The sequence below is a fragment of the Chiloscyllium plagiosum genome, chromosome 26 (assembly GCF_004010195.1).
Source record: "Chiloscyllium plagiosum isolate BGI_BamShark_2017 chromosome 26, ASM401019v2, whole genome shotgun sequence".
Classification (NCBI taxonomy): Eukaryota; Metazoa; Chordata; class Chondrichthyes; order Orectolobiformes; family Hemiscylliidae; genus Chiloscyllium; species Chiloscyllium plagiosum.
Window position 1 is genome coordinate 45,433,566 of NC_057735.1, and position 15,058 is coordinate 45,448,623.

General features: G+C 40.4%; 1 protein-coding gene across 1 annotated transcript in view; it reads right to left on the minus strand.

The window, feature by feature from the left end:
• The window catches only part of csde1 (cold shock domain containing E1, RNA-binding), a 106,683-nt gene that overhangs the window by 4,339 nt on the left and 87,286 nt on the right, over positions 1 to 15,058 (minus strand). The window contains exons 17-20 of the mRNA XM_043716248.1: positions 13,841 to 13,960; positions 11,784 to 11,962; positions 3,476 to 3,639; positions 145 to 277 (exon numbers count right to left, since the gene is read on the minus strand). Of these exons, the coding sequence (XP_043572183.1) occupies positions 145 to 277; positions 3,476 to 3,639; positions 11,784 to 11,962; positions 13,841 to 13,960 (596 nt within the window). The remainder of the gene's footprint in view (positions 1 to 144; positions 278 to 3,475; positions 3,640 to 11,783; positions 11,963 to 13,840; positions 13,961 to 15,058) is intronic.

Sequence of the window (15,058 nt, forward strand, 5' to 3'; positions counted from 1 at the left end):
CTTGATTACAAAACCATAATTCAAATCAGAGAGGAGCGAGAGGTCAGACTTGAGCAAACTATTAAAATGTAAGTTCTAACACAAATTACTCATGAGCGTATCAACCACCTGATTAAAACTTCTCACCGCCATTACAGTATTTACCTTTGAGTTATCAGGTCCCTTTGGTTGGCGAAGCACGACCAGTTTTGGAGCGCTTGCGTCATCCAATGTGATGCTCTTCAAACGATGTACTAAACGGTCAGGACGTGGAGCAGCCACAGGTCGAGGGCCCTCACTACACACAAAAACAAAACAATCCAGTGAAACCTACTACTTACTAAACAAGTGAGAACATTTTTGCTTTGCACTCAATTTGCAAGTGCATTTTGACAGAACGGAGGGATTTAGGGAAGAGGCGTGCAATTAAGGGCTAGTCCTGGCTGGCTAAGTTAGAAGTCTGCATAGTGCATTTCAAATGGAACCTTTTGTGCTTTCACCTGAAGGACAGGATCCTAGGGATAACATTTCACCTCAAAGACAGCACCTCCATAATGCAGCACCTCTTTGTCAATTAAAATATCAAGAGGGTGGTTTGAACCCACAACCTTCTGATTCAGGTAACACTCCGTATTGTGACCTCTACATAAAAAAAGCTAATGTTTTGATTTTCTGAAAATAAAATCATGGTAGTTGGTTAGCAAGGTTCAAATCACATGGAATACAGGGAGAGCTAGCCATTTGGGTACTGAACCAAATCAAAGAGACACAAGGTGGTGGTGGAGGGTCGCTTTCAGACTGGAGGCCTGTGACCAATGGTGTACCACAAGGATCGCTGTGGGTCCAATGCTTTTTATCATTTATAAAAATGATTTGGATATGAACGTAGGAGGTATGACACCAAATCTGGAGGTCCAGTGGACAAAGTTTACCTCAGAGTACGAGACCTTGATCGGATAGGCCAATGGGCCGAGGAGTGGCAGATGGAGTTTAATTTAGATAAATGTGAGGTGCTACATTTTGGAAAGGCAAAACAGGGCAGGACTTATACACTTAATGGTAAAGTCCTTGGGAGTGTTGCAGAACAGACACCTTTGAGTACAGGCGCATACGTCCTTGAAAAATGGAGTCACAATGAAAGCAATGTTTGATACTCTTGCCTTAATTGTACAGTGCATTGAATATAGGAGTTGGGAGATCATGTTGTAGCTGTACAGGATACTGGTTAGACCATTTTTGGAGTGCTGCATTCAGTTCTAGTCTCCTTGCTATAAGAAGTATGTTGTGAAACTTGAAAGGGTTCCAAAAGGACTTAAGGATGCTGCAGGGTTGGAGGGTTTGAGCTACAAGGCTGGTGGGGCTATTTTCCCTGGAGCAAAGGATGAGGAGTGGTTACATGAAGATTTTATAAAATGAGGGACATTGACAGGGTGAATAGTTTAGGTCCTTTGTCCAGGATAGGGGAGCCCAAAACTAGAGGGCATAGGTTTAAGGTGAGAGGGGAGAAGATTTAAAAAGGAAGTGAAGGGACAATGTTTTCACACAAAGAATGCATGTATGGAATGAGCTGCCAGAGGTCGTAGTGGAGGCTGGTACAATTACAAGATTTAAAAGGCATCTGGATGGGTATAAGAATAGCAAGCGTTTAGAGGGATGGGGCCAAATGTTGGCATATAGGACTAGATTTAAGATACCTAGTCGGCATGGATGCTTTGGAACAAAGGGTCTGTTTCTTTGACTGAAAATTCTCTTTTAAAAAAAAAAAGAAACACTGATCTGACTGTGCTCTCACTATCCTATTAGAGTCAGAGTCAGAGGTGTACAGCATGGAAACAGACCCTCTGTCCAACCCGTCCAGATATCCCAACCCAATCTAGTCCCATCTGCCATCACCTGGACCATATCCCTCCAAACCATTCCTATTCATATACCCATCCAAATGCCTCTTAAATGTTGCAATTGTACCAGCCTCCACCACATCCTCTGGCAGCTCATTCCATACATGTACCACCCTCTGCATGAAAATGTTGCCCCTTAGGTCTCTTTTATATCTCTCCCCTCTCACCCTAAACCTATGCCCTCTAGTTCTGGACTCCCCGATCCCAGGGAAAAGACTGCCTATTTATCCTATCCACGCCCCTCAATTTTGTAAACTTTTAAGGTCACCTCTCAGCCTCCAACGCTCCAGGGAAAACAGCCCCAGTCTGTTCAGCCTCTCCCTGTAGCTCAGATCCTCCAACCCTGGCAACATTCTTGTAAATCTTTTCTGAACCCTTTCAAGTTTCACAATATCTTTCCGATAGGAAGGAGACCAGAAATGCACGCAATATTCCAACAGTGGCCTAACCAATGTCCTGTACAGCCGCAACATGACCTCCCAACTCCTGTACTCAATACTCTGACCAATAAAGGAAAGCATACCAAATACCTTCTTCACTATCCTATCTACCTGCGATTCCACTTTCCAGGAGCTATGAACCTGCAGTCCAAGGTCTGTCTGTTCAGCAACACTCCCTAGGACCTTACTATTAAGTGTATAAGTCCTGCTAAGATTTGCTTTCCCAAAATTCAGCACCTCGCATTTATCAGAATTAAACTCCATCTGCCACTTCTCACCTGGTCCAGATCCTGTTGTAATCTTCACTGTCCACTACACCGCCAATTTTGGTGTCATCTACAAACTTACTAACTGTGCCTCTTATGCTCGCATCAAATCATTTATGTAAATGATGAAAAATATTATTTGAACATTATTTGGGAAATTGGTAAAAAATAGGATTAAAAATTCACTTGTTAAATCAAGATAATACTTTCAAGGGTTTCAATTTCAAAATTTAGAATTTTAACCCAAATTATAGCAAATTTTTAGATACACCTGAAATGAATAATCTCATCTGCACCACAGAAAATCAAGCAACAGCTAATAATGCTTCTGGGAGCACACTACACCAATGTCAGCCTGTGCACTGAGGCAAGTTTACAGAACTCTCCTTACACTGGACAGATCCATACTTGTAGATCCAAAACATTTTGCAATGGCAGTTACAGAAAAGATGCAGTCATGTGGTATGCATGTGCAGCATCTTAAACTATTTTTGAATTTAACTACAAGCTGAATATTGTTGAAGTCAACCTGACAGCTTAGTAAATATTATATTTTCTATAATTTGACAGTACAAGGTTTAAGTGTATTTCTGGCTTGAAATGTTAAGAATTACTAAGCTTGGCTACAATTTTTATGTCAGATTGCAGTGTCATATAAGGAATGGATTTAACAGTTTCTGCTAAAGTGATAAAGCAAAACAAAAATTAAAATCAGTAATTTAGTAAACTTTAGCTGACGAATCAGTGAACAGCCATAGCTAGGGCATCATTACAACATCCACAGATAAGGTATTAAATGATCACCAAATCCAGATAATTAAAGACTGAGCATCAAAACGTCTTTTTTGCTTTTTTTATGCAATACATTTTTTTGTTTACACCAAAAGCTCACCTGACACGGAACACATTGCAGGCACTGCACTTTCCTGTACGCTGGTTTAAGATGACAGAGAACTCCACCTCATCTCCTGGCTGCAACTCAACACCATCCAGTACCTCATTCACACGGAAGAACAGCTTTTTACCATCACCAACTTCATAGTTAATGAAGCCAAACTAGAAAAACCACAGTCATCATTAGAAGGAGCATACACAAAGAAAATGGACACCATGAACAGCAACATGTAGAAATCCAGTTTGGATTGCAAACTTGCTTAAAGCTTTGTGGGGCTGTGTTACATTAGGTTTTCGAACTATATACAAGCCTAAACAGTGAAATTAAAAACTGAAAGGCTTCTTCAGCAACTTTGGTTATCACTCAAGTTCAAATCTAATGGCTTCAGGTTTAAATGATCTCAAACTCTGACCAAGAGGAGGGGACAGAAAAGTCAGACACACGAGTAGTTATTACTCAAGGGTGGCAAACTGACAGCTGCAGAGATAAGTGGCACCAGAAAAACAAATTTTGCTTTGTAAGTGATTAGGGAGAATGTTAATATCGCAGGGAGAGAGAAAGAAAGGAAGGCAATAGTGGTACTGGGACTGCACACCACCTGAAAGTCTTAAGTTGAATTCAAAATAAGCAGGCCAGTTCCTGAAGTTCATATTAGTGAAATAATATGAATAATTTTGCCTTATCCTTTAATACAAGCTAATTTGTTCAGCCCATTCATAAGATTAAATAAAACAGCTCCAAAATATTTTGCTTTGCCCATTTCTCCTGCATGGTATTGTTGGAATTAAACTTTTTTTTAAAAACTACAAATAGCATTTGTTCATTTGCCAATTTAAAAAAACACAAAAAAAATGAATTCTTTAATGTCATGTACTGGTTGAAGCAGTCATTAACATTATACAGATCTACCAGCACAAGTCAGTGGAATTTATACACCTCAATACACCCTTTGCAAAAATGCAGCACGAATTGTATATTGCTATGGAAACTATTATAGCTTGAAACAGCTTGCTGCTATGCTGTACTTTGCATAGGAAAAGCTACATTACAATTTTACAAAGAAACATTAAGTCACTATGATATTTTAAAAGTTATTCTGATAAGTGCACTTATTAATGTACTTAGATGTCTCAAATCTGTACATCAAATAATCCTTCACTTTGATTGACAGAAACCTTGCTTACTTCATTCCATCTACAGCAGGTCCTATTCAAAATTACACAATCAAATACTTTATAATATATATGCATGTCAAAAACATTTGTTAATTACAGGAAATCCTCTCTGCAAAATTGTAAATTCACCTATCTGCAAACAAAAATAAACATCCACGGGCAGTAAAAATCATATTCACAATTTTTAAAATGAGTTCTGCACTTGCGACTTTCATAATTTGAGGGTTCTCAAATGGAACCCCCCCTCAATTCCCAAACCTCTCGCAGATACTGTGGAATGACTGTACCAAATTCTGAAAGGTGCTGCCTTCCATACCAAAAATGGAAAAAACTCCCACCTAGCACATTTTTTTACTCTAAATCATTAAATCTTTAAAATGATATTGAAATATTTACAAATCCATAATTTGAATCAAGTAGCATACAGTTTGGCAAAGGCAGCAAACCTGACTTCCATACATGCTTAACTGTGACCCGGATACTTACCTTCCTGTTTTCCAGATGAAGGACCTCACTTTACATTTCCCTCTTTCAATGCCTCAAGTTCAGTAACTCCATGAAACTGCCTGATGTGGCTGACATCCCTGACTCTTACACTTGCAACAAGCATGTCCAGCTGCAGCTGTTTGACCTCATGATGGCTCTGGAGCTGCAGATGGACTCATTGTGGAGCATCCACGATGTTGAGGTGGTCGTGGATAGCAAGTTTAGTGATCTGTACACACTGCAGATTAGAACTGCCGAGGGAGACGGTGAATAGATGACCAAAAGGCAGAGAAAGAGTAGGAAGGCAGTGCAGGTGTCCCCTGTGGTCATATCCCTCCAAAACATGCAAATCAGTGTTGGGGAGATGGCTCACCCGTGCAGGGCAGGAGTTGAGAGGATCATGGCACAGTGATGGGCACTGCTGTTCAGAAGGGCAGGAAAAAGACTCATTCTATTGCAAGGGGAGTAGATAGGCGGTTCTGTGGCCGAAAGAGAGACTCCCGGATGGTATGTTGCCTCCCAGGTGTTCGGGTCAGGGATGTCACCAATTGGCTACAGAGCATTCTGAAAGGGGAGGGTGAACAGCCAGTTGGCGTGGTGCACACAGGCACCAATGATAAAGTTAAAAAAAAAACAAGACGAGGTCCTGAAAACAGAATTCAGGAAGCGAGGAGACAAGTTAAAGAGGACCTCAAAAGGTAGCGATCTCAGGATTGCAAGCAGTGCCACATGCTAGCCAGGGTAGTGATGAAAGAATAGGCAGGACGAACACGTGGCTTGAGGGATGGTAATGGGGGGGGGGGGGGGGGGGGGGGGTCAGATTTGTGGGACACTGGGACTGGTTCTGGGGAAGGCAAAACTATTACAAATTGGGTAGTCTACATCTGAACCAGACTGTAAGTAATGTCCATGGGAGAGTTTTGCTACTGCTGTTGGACGGGTTGGGGGGTGGGGGTTACAATGATGTGGCAGGGGGCTGGGAACCAAAAGGAAAGATGAGTAGACAGTGAGGTGGAGATTGTGAGGATCACGAAGTTAGCGTTAATAAGGGAAAGCGTAGGCAGAGAGCAGATGAACGCAAAAGAACTGGTGGTCTGAAGTGCATATACTTTAATACAAAGAGTATATTGGGTAAGGTACATGAACTTAGGGCTTAGATCAGTGCCTGGGAATATGATGTTATTGCAATCAGAGACTCGGTTGAAGGAAGGGCACGATTGACAACTAAAATCATGCAAGTAAAAGGTCATAGACACTTCAGACCGGACAGGAAGGGAAAGGGCAGGGGGGCGTGGAGAATGAGTTGCATTGCTGGTCAGGAATGATGTCACAGCTGTGCTAAAGGAGGACACTATGGAGGACTTGAGCAGTGAGGCATTATGGGTGGAGCTGGGAAATAGAGAGGGTGTATTTACATTGTGGGGGCTATATTACAGGCCTCCCAACAATAAGCGTGAAGAACAAATAGGTAAACAGATTATGGAAAGATGTAGAGGCAACAGGGTGGTGGTGCTGGGAGATTTTAATTTTCCCAACATTGACTGGGATACACTTAGTGTCAGAGGTCTGGATGGGGCGGAATTTGTAAGAAGCATCCAGGAGAGAGTTTTCTAGAGCAGTATGTCAATAGTCCAATGAGGGAAGAGGCCATACTGGACCGGATGTTGGGGAAAGAGCCAGGCCAGGTGGTCGAACTTGCAGTGGGGGATTTCTTTGGGAACAGTAACCACAATTCTGTAAGTTTTGCAATACTCTTAGACAAAGGTAAGTGTGGACCTAAGGGAAGAGTACTAAACTAGGCCAAGGCCAATTATATCAAAATTCGGCAGGAGCTGGGAAATATGGATTGGGAGCAGCTATTTGAAAGGAAGTCCACATTTGATATGTGGAAGGCTTTCAAATATAGGTTGAAGATAGTGCAGGATAGGCATGTACCATTGAAAACAAAGGGATAGGAAAGGCATGATTCATGAACCGTGGATGACAGGAGAAATCATGTGACTAGCCGAGGAAAAGGGGAAATGTACATGAAGTCCAGGCAGCTAAGAACAGAATAGGCTTTGGAGGAATATCGGGAGAATAGAACTAATCTTAAATGAGGAATCAAGCTGGCTAAAGGGATCAAGTAACTCGTGCAAGCAGAATTAAAGAGATTCCCAAGGCCTTTTATCCATATAAAAGAAACAAGAGGGCAACTAGAGAAAAGGTTGGTTCACTAAAGGATAAGGAAGCAAGGAAGGTTGTGTAGAATCTGAGAAAATGGGTGAGATTCTCAATGACTATTTTGCATCAGTGTTCAGATGGGATCTACCCCAAGTTGCTGAGGGAGGAGAGCAGGGAAATAGCTGGGCCCCTGACGGATATCTTTGTAACATCCTTAAACACAGGTGAAGTGCCAGAGGACAGGAAGGTTGCTAATGTTGTCTCCTTGGACAAGGGTAGTAGGGATATTCCAGGTAACCACAGACCAGTGAGCCTGATGTCAGTGGTCAGGAAGTTGCTGGAAAAAGTACTGAGGGACAGGATTTATTTATATTTGGAAGAGAATGGGCTTATCAGTGATAGATGAAAGATGATGTCATATGCATGGACTTTAGTAAGGCGTTTGATAAGGTTCCCCAGAAAAAGCGAAGTCACACTGTGTTCAGGATATTCTAGCTAGGTGGATAAAGAACTGGTTGAGCAACAGGAGAGAGATTAGTTGTTGAAGGGAGTTTCTCAAAAAGGAGAAAGGTGACCAATGGTGTTCCACAGGGATCAGTGCTGGGGCCACTGTTATTTGTAATATACATGAACGATCTGGAAGCATTGTTGGCATGATCAGTAAGTTTGCAGATGACAAAGATTTGTGGAGTAGCAGAAAGCATAGCAAACTGTCAAAGAATACAGGAGAATATAGATAAACTGGAGAGTTGGGCAGAGAAGTGGCAGATGGAGTTCAATCCAGACAAATGTGAGGTGATGCATTTTGGGAGGTCTAATTCTAGAGCAAGCTATACTGTAAGCGGAAGAGGCTTGGGAAAAGTTGATGTGCAGAGTTGATGTGGTTCGACTGCATTTAGAATACTGAGTACAATTCTGGTCGCCACATTACCAAAAGGATGCGGGCGCTTTGGAGGGGGTGTGGAGAAGGTTTATGAGGATGCTGCCTGGTATGGAAGGCGCTAGCAATGAATAGAGGTTGAGTAGGTTAGGACTGTTTTCATTAGAAAAAAAAGATTTTGTGGAGGAGGGTCCTGATTGAGGTTTACAAAATCATGAAGGGTATAGACAGGGTGGATAGAGAAGCTTTTCCCCCAGGGTGAAGGATTCAGTAATGAGAGGTCATGCGTTCAAGGTGAGAGGTGAAAGGTTTAAGGGGGATACACGCAGAAAGTACTTTACACAGAGGATGGTAGATGCCTGGAACACATTGCCAGCAGAGGTAGTAGAGGCAGGCACAGTAGATTCATTTAAGGTGCATCTGGACAGATGCAGAAGGAGGTGGGGAGCAGAGGGATACAGATCCTTGGGAATTGGGCAATAGGTTTAGACAGTGGATTTGTATCGGCTCAGGCTTGGAGGGTTGTTCCTAGGCTGTAAACTTTGTTTGTTTCTTCTTTGCCTGGATGTATTGCTGGATATTGCATTCAAACCTTTGGGACATTTATTTTAAACTATAACTACATTGGTGATAATGGATACTAAATGACCAATCTCACTGTGCAATTTTATTGCAAAAGATTAAATGCTCAAGCTTTAACAAGGTTAGGATTTTTCATCTGCAAGAGGGTTAGCAGACAGTATAAAGTGGATAAGCAGTAAACTCTTAGCTGCAAACATCAGAATGTTACAAGCAGAGTCAGTAATTGGGGAAAGTGGGAGCTTGCATCAACTGTAATGCAAGGAAAGGCAAAGTTTAATTAACTTAATTCAGACTAAAAATCTGGAAATTAACACTTCAGAACTTACCACTGCAGCAGGTCTTCCAACTTCTAGTTGCATATAAATTAATGCTATCACAACCTTTAGGCTAATGTCAGTAATGCTTTTTTGAAAAAAAAAGCATGCACAAATAGGTTGTCCATTTGTGTACTAGAATTTAAAGCACTTTTTTACGCTTTGTTGCATACAGCCAGCTGTCATCCTTTTTGAAAGGAATGCCAAGTATTTTGGATGGTAAATAAAATGAAACAGGAGCAGGAAGAGGTCACACAGCCTTTCAGCCTCCTCTGATAGTCATAACTCCACTTTCTAAACCAATTCCTTGGGAATAAGGGATTCAAGTATAGGACAAGTAATGGGTGTAGAATCATGATCTTGTTGAATATCATAGGTGGTTTGAGGGGACTAAATTTATATTTGTGCTCTTTCACAGCCAAAATACTCTATCCTCGTATCCTTCAAGTCCTTACTATACCAAAAATCTAGTCTTGGATTTACTTAAATTACTCAGCATCCACAGCAGTCTGGAGGTGGAGAATTTCAACAGACCCACAATTTTATTTCTCATCAGTCCTAAATGGCTGACCTATTCTTTGACTGTAGCCCTAGCTCTAAGCTCTTCAGTCAGGGAGAGTCACTTCACAACACAAGCCATCCAAGAATTGTGTTTGTGTGATTTTCTCACTAACCTAAATGACTTTGGTTTAGCTGTGCAGCAGTTATAACTTACCTAATAGGGATTCTCAAACTGTGGACCCAGCGGAACTTCAACCAAATGCTAAAAGCTACACCACTGCCACACCGCACCCACCCAAAGGTTTGTAAAGTGACCCAGCCAGCCAAACTCTGAAGCTTGAATGCAGTGACTGAAAACCTTGTGAAGGTGGTATACTGTTCCACCTACAAAAATTTAGTTAACAGCCTCTTCTTTCCGGCCACCAACTCCTCACAAAAATCCTCAACCTACAAAAAGAACTGCATTAAATCTCAAATTCTTTTGTTCACCATAAACACAGCAGAACAAAGCCTTGAACTGTCAAGCCTCAAAAACGGACTTCTGTGGCACTGTCAACTTGTACAAAATGAGAACAGTTGACTCAAATTGATAATATTCATTCAACAAGTTATTTGCCTGCATGTCCAAAACCAAAAGGGGCTGTGCTGAAAGGAAAATGGCATTTTTGCCAACAGTGCCCTAGAATACGCAAACTGACTAGTCACTGAGCATCAGAACAAGCTCAAGGGACTCCGAATGACCCACTCCCATTCCTATGCTTAAAAAAAAAGAATTGTGGCAAATTATTTGAATCACCAGTTAACAGCTATTCAATACTGTGTCACAGCCACAATTATAACTGAATATAGTGAACAAACATTAGTTCACAAATTAGAGTGTACAGCTGGATTCATACTGAAATCCTAGCGGCAGACAAGTTAGTGATCTCTTAGAGATACCAAACTGCCCACTTGGCCCCCAGTAAAGATTCCCACCCACCTGGGTAACTAGTGGTCCTATCTTCCAGAATCAATGAGAAAGTTGTCAAAATTTCACAGGCAAATTATCACAAAGTTAGCCACTTACTGGACGACTTCACATAAATATTCATTGTTGTGTGCACTGACTCATCTGAGAACAGTAGAGCTTTTCCACAAGTGCTGTTAAGTAATTTACACTGCTGACACCACTGGAGCTTAAAATTGTATTCTCAACTGAGGTGAACATGCAGTTTCAGCAAACTAGACAAATCCCAGCTTCTGATGTCTCGATGACTTTCCCCACTCATTGTAACAGTGACAATATCCACCATCATCCTAACATTGCTGACAACAGATTTTGTAATTAATACTAGGATCTTCTCTGTTAGTGTATCATGCTCTGCATTTTACACACTAAGCCATCAATTTATGTACAATCTAAGAAAATCTGTACCAATATTCTTTCAGTAACACTTTGAACAGATATATTGCAGCATGCCAGTTTGAGGTTCATCTGTTGTCATTAGAATATATGTTGGAGCTTAAGGATTGACAGCCATGCTTATAAAAAACTACCAAGAACATTTTTCCCCTCCAATACTGGCTACAAATCAAAAAAGCAACAATAAAACACCCAAACTAAAGAAACACATGTTAATAATCTTCTTATACTAAGTTCACTGCAGTATTTCATTATTTCACTGCTATGGTAATTACCAGTACTATTAGTCCAGTATAGTTAAGTTCTCTACAACTCCAATGCATTTATATTTAATTTTTAAAACTCTTATTTGTACTATATGACCATGTAATTAGATGCATGCACTCAAAAACATGCTTACCACTCAGCTCTGTCCATCTCTGAACTGGCCACAATAACCATCCTGATTAACAGCTTATGCTCAAAACACCAACTTTCCTGCTCCTCGGATGCTGCCTGACCAGCTGTGCTTTTCCAGCACCACACTCTTAGACAATAACCATCCAGCTCAGGTAAAGCAAAACATTAAAAGGGCCCAACTCTCCTCCTCTACACCACCCAGATATACACAGAGGAAGAATTTTAAGGTTACCTAAAAATTGTAATTGCTTCGTGGACAGTGTCTCACTCAATAAGGGGAGAACACAGTTCACGCAATTAAGTTCTAAAACTCAACTATTGGAAGAAAAATTCTAGAAACCCCCAATATCTGCTTAACTGAAGTAAGTGTGTGTGTATAATGTAATGCCAAATTAACTCTCACCTGGTCTTTCACACAATCCACAGTGCCTCTTCGTAAAGGTGTGGCATCATAGGCCAATTTCTGTCCTGTTAGGGTCACAATGCATAGCTGGAATTTGACAGTTTCCCCCTTCTGAAGGCAATCTGTTTTGTTCGCCAAACTAATGATGCCGAAAGGATACACCTCTCCTTTCATTGGCCCTGCAAGAACATACCAAATCCTGAATACTTAAAAACAGTATTAAATATTATTTTTCAGCACACATTTTAAAACCACCAGTACATGACAACAGTTAATTTAGTGCTTCACAAAAGCTACCTGAACAGTTCTGGATTAGTACGTTAAAAATGGCTTCTTGGCATGGCAACAGTCATCTTCAGTGCAGCAGAAATGATAGAAGAATTCCACAGTCACAAAACCCAAGACATAATCATGAGCTATTCTGAACAAAGAAGAGACGGAGGTGGCAAATTCAAGCCAAGTGATACTAGGGTTTTTGGGATAGCAAAGAGACTCAAGTGGCAAAATCTTCTCAGATCTGTCAGTCAACCACATGCGTGGATGACTAGAGAAAAACCTCAACTACAAGCAGACAGCCCATTAATTAAGGATCAAAATAAAATGCTATTACTTCAGTCATGTTTGTTCTGAAATTGCAAAATGTCAAATTTTGACAAACACTTCTGCACTAAAAGATATCATTCTACTTTGGAATGTAGCTTCTTTATGAGATCTTCAGGCATTCCAATTCAAATGAAGTAAAGTCAGAGTTGGAGAGTACAGAAAAAGACCCTTGAGTCCATCTTGTTTGTGCCAGATATCCTAAACTGATCTAGTCTCACTTCCTGACATTTGGCATGTTTTCCTCTCAACCTTTCCTATTCATGTACCCATCCAGATGCTTTTTAAATGTTGTAATTAAGTAGAAAAATATTGCAAGAATTTAGAAAACTATTTTAAAGCAAAATATTGAAAGATGCTTCACATTAATGCAATCATAGATGAAAAGATGGTTACAAAGAGGCAATTCCCAAGAGATGGAAATGTAAAGGTTTCAGCAAAGCTTGCGGCCTAGATTTAGCCAAGATGTACAGAATAGTTGGACTGAATTAAAATAATTTGAGAAGTTACACAAACTTGGTATGTACAAGGTGGTAAAAGGGATGATTTGGCAGAGGTTTAGGATATTAAATTATACAGAAAACAGTTTCAGCTATTTGGGGAATCTGAGATTGCAGACCCAACAGGAGTGAAATTAGAAGCTAGCTTCACACACAAATTTGGAACACTTTTCCACAAAATAGCAACTGACTTGAAATAAATTGTTACTTTCAATAGGAGATTGATGAATTCTTGTTAACCAAATATATTAAATGAATACACAGCAATGGCAGGTTTGGAAGTTGGATTGCAGATTAGTAATTATTTAATTGAATGGCAGAATAGTCTTAAAAAGGAATAAAAGACATCCCCAATTGCTAAAGATGAGAGACACCAATGGATAGGAGACAAAAGGCTAGAATCAAATGGAGAGGGGGCTTACAGAAATGGAAATAGAAAAGTCCATAAACAAGTGCAAATTATAACCTAAACAAAACCCATAATTATTGAGAGGCATTAGTCTCGTAGCAATGTCACTATCCTTAGTACGGTTACTAGTTTAATGTTTTGGGAACGTGGATCTGAATTCCACCATGGTAGATGGTGAAATTTGAATTCAATAAAGCAATGCAGAAAAGTTATTCTAATGACAACCATTTCACCTTCACTGATTGCTGTAAAAATCCATCTGGTTCACTAATATCGTTTAGGGAACAAAATCTACCATCCATTTAGTCTGGCCTAGTTTGGACATGACCCATTTTGAAACTCCCTCTAAAATGACCCACCAAGCCACAATTCAACAGCAACTTAGCTTGGGCAACAAATGCTAACATGATCCATACCCAATGTAAGAATAATGAAGAGGGTCACTAAAGTGGAGTGACTGCATCATGTTCAGTTAATTGCTCAATATAGTTTTAGACATTAATCACAGAGTCCAAACATGCTACAAGAAATTCACAACATAACCTCACCTTCTTCTGTAATCTCAATAAGTCCCTGATATTCAGCCTGTTGGGGATCCACACTGCGCAATGGCCTCACCACTTTACCAGTATAGACAGTCGGATACACTTCATCACTGGGACCATTCACTGTTTTTTAAAAAAAACACAACATTAGCAGCCTGGCTTTTTATTTAAAGTAGTTCAATGCGATTATCGGTAGCTGGTAGCAATAAAACGCAGAAGCAATAGAAACCTGGTATTCAAACTAAGTAAGAATTCCACTAACTAACTTTCCAAGATATCTTAAACCAATTCTGAAACAAAAATGCTTTTTAAAAAGAGACCAAAAGACAGATACGAGGGATTTGCAATCATCCTTCATAATATTTTTAAGTGAGGGAAATCGGGGTACTTTGTAGTTCAGTTTTACCCTTTCTGGAATTACCCTCGATTTCAACACAAAATGATCCAAGGCCTCGTCATCTAACCTGATCAGAGCAAACATTTCAGACAAAAGCCAACAATGTTTCATGCTGTGTTGAAATGCAACAATGCTTCGACATTTTAGATGAAAGTGAAATCTCCAAATTTCCCTTGTTTGTGCTGCAAATCAAATAGCTGTTTGGCGATACTTGAAATTTCAAGTCTAAAACTTCAAACAGCAACACCAAAAGATGAAAGTGGCAAGTCAAAATAGACAATTTTTCTCATGACTACAAAGGTAACTGATGATCCCTGCTCAATAACAAGCCATCCCTGCAGATCATGTACCAAACTGTAGCCAGTTCTTTTCTCTCTTCACGCACCGCCCCCTTCCCCCCAACCGTAACCAATTGGGGAATCTTACTCAGGGGTCTGAGTGATTTGCTACTGGAGCATCACAACAGTCTCTTGGACAAAGCTACAGATTCTCATATCAACCTCCTTCCATTGTGTTCCTCCTAAAAGCATACAACTTATTGCTGGGTTACAGGTACAGTAAACTTAGAACCACATGCAGATACTATTTTGCACACGGATGTCAGCTAATGGTAGAATTTGAATTCAATTTAGATTCTGGAATTAAGAGTCTGATTGTCAATTGTTGAAAAACCCAACTGGATTCACTAATGTCTTTTAGGGAAGGAAACAGCTATCCTCACCTGGTCTGACCTACACACGAACTCCAGACCCACAGAGTCTGGTTGACTCTTAACTGCCCTCTGGGCAATTGGAGATGAGCAATAAACACTGGCCTAGCCACCA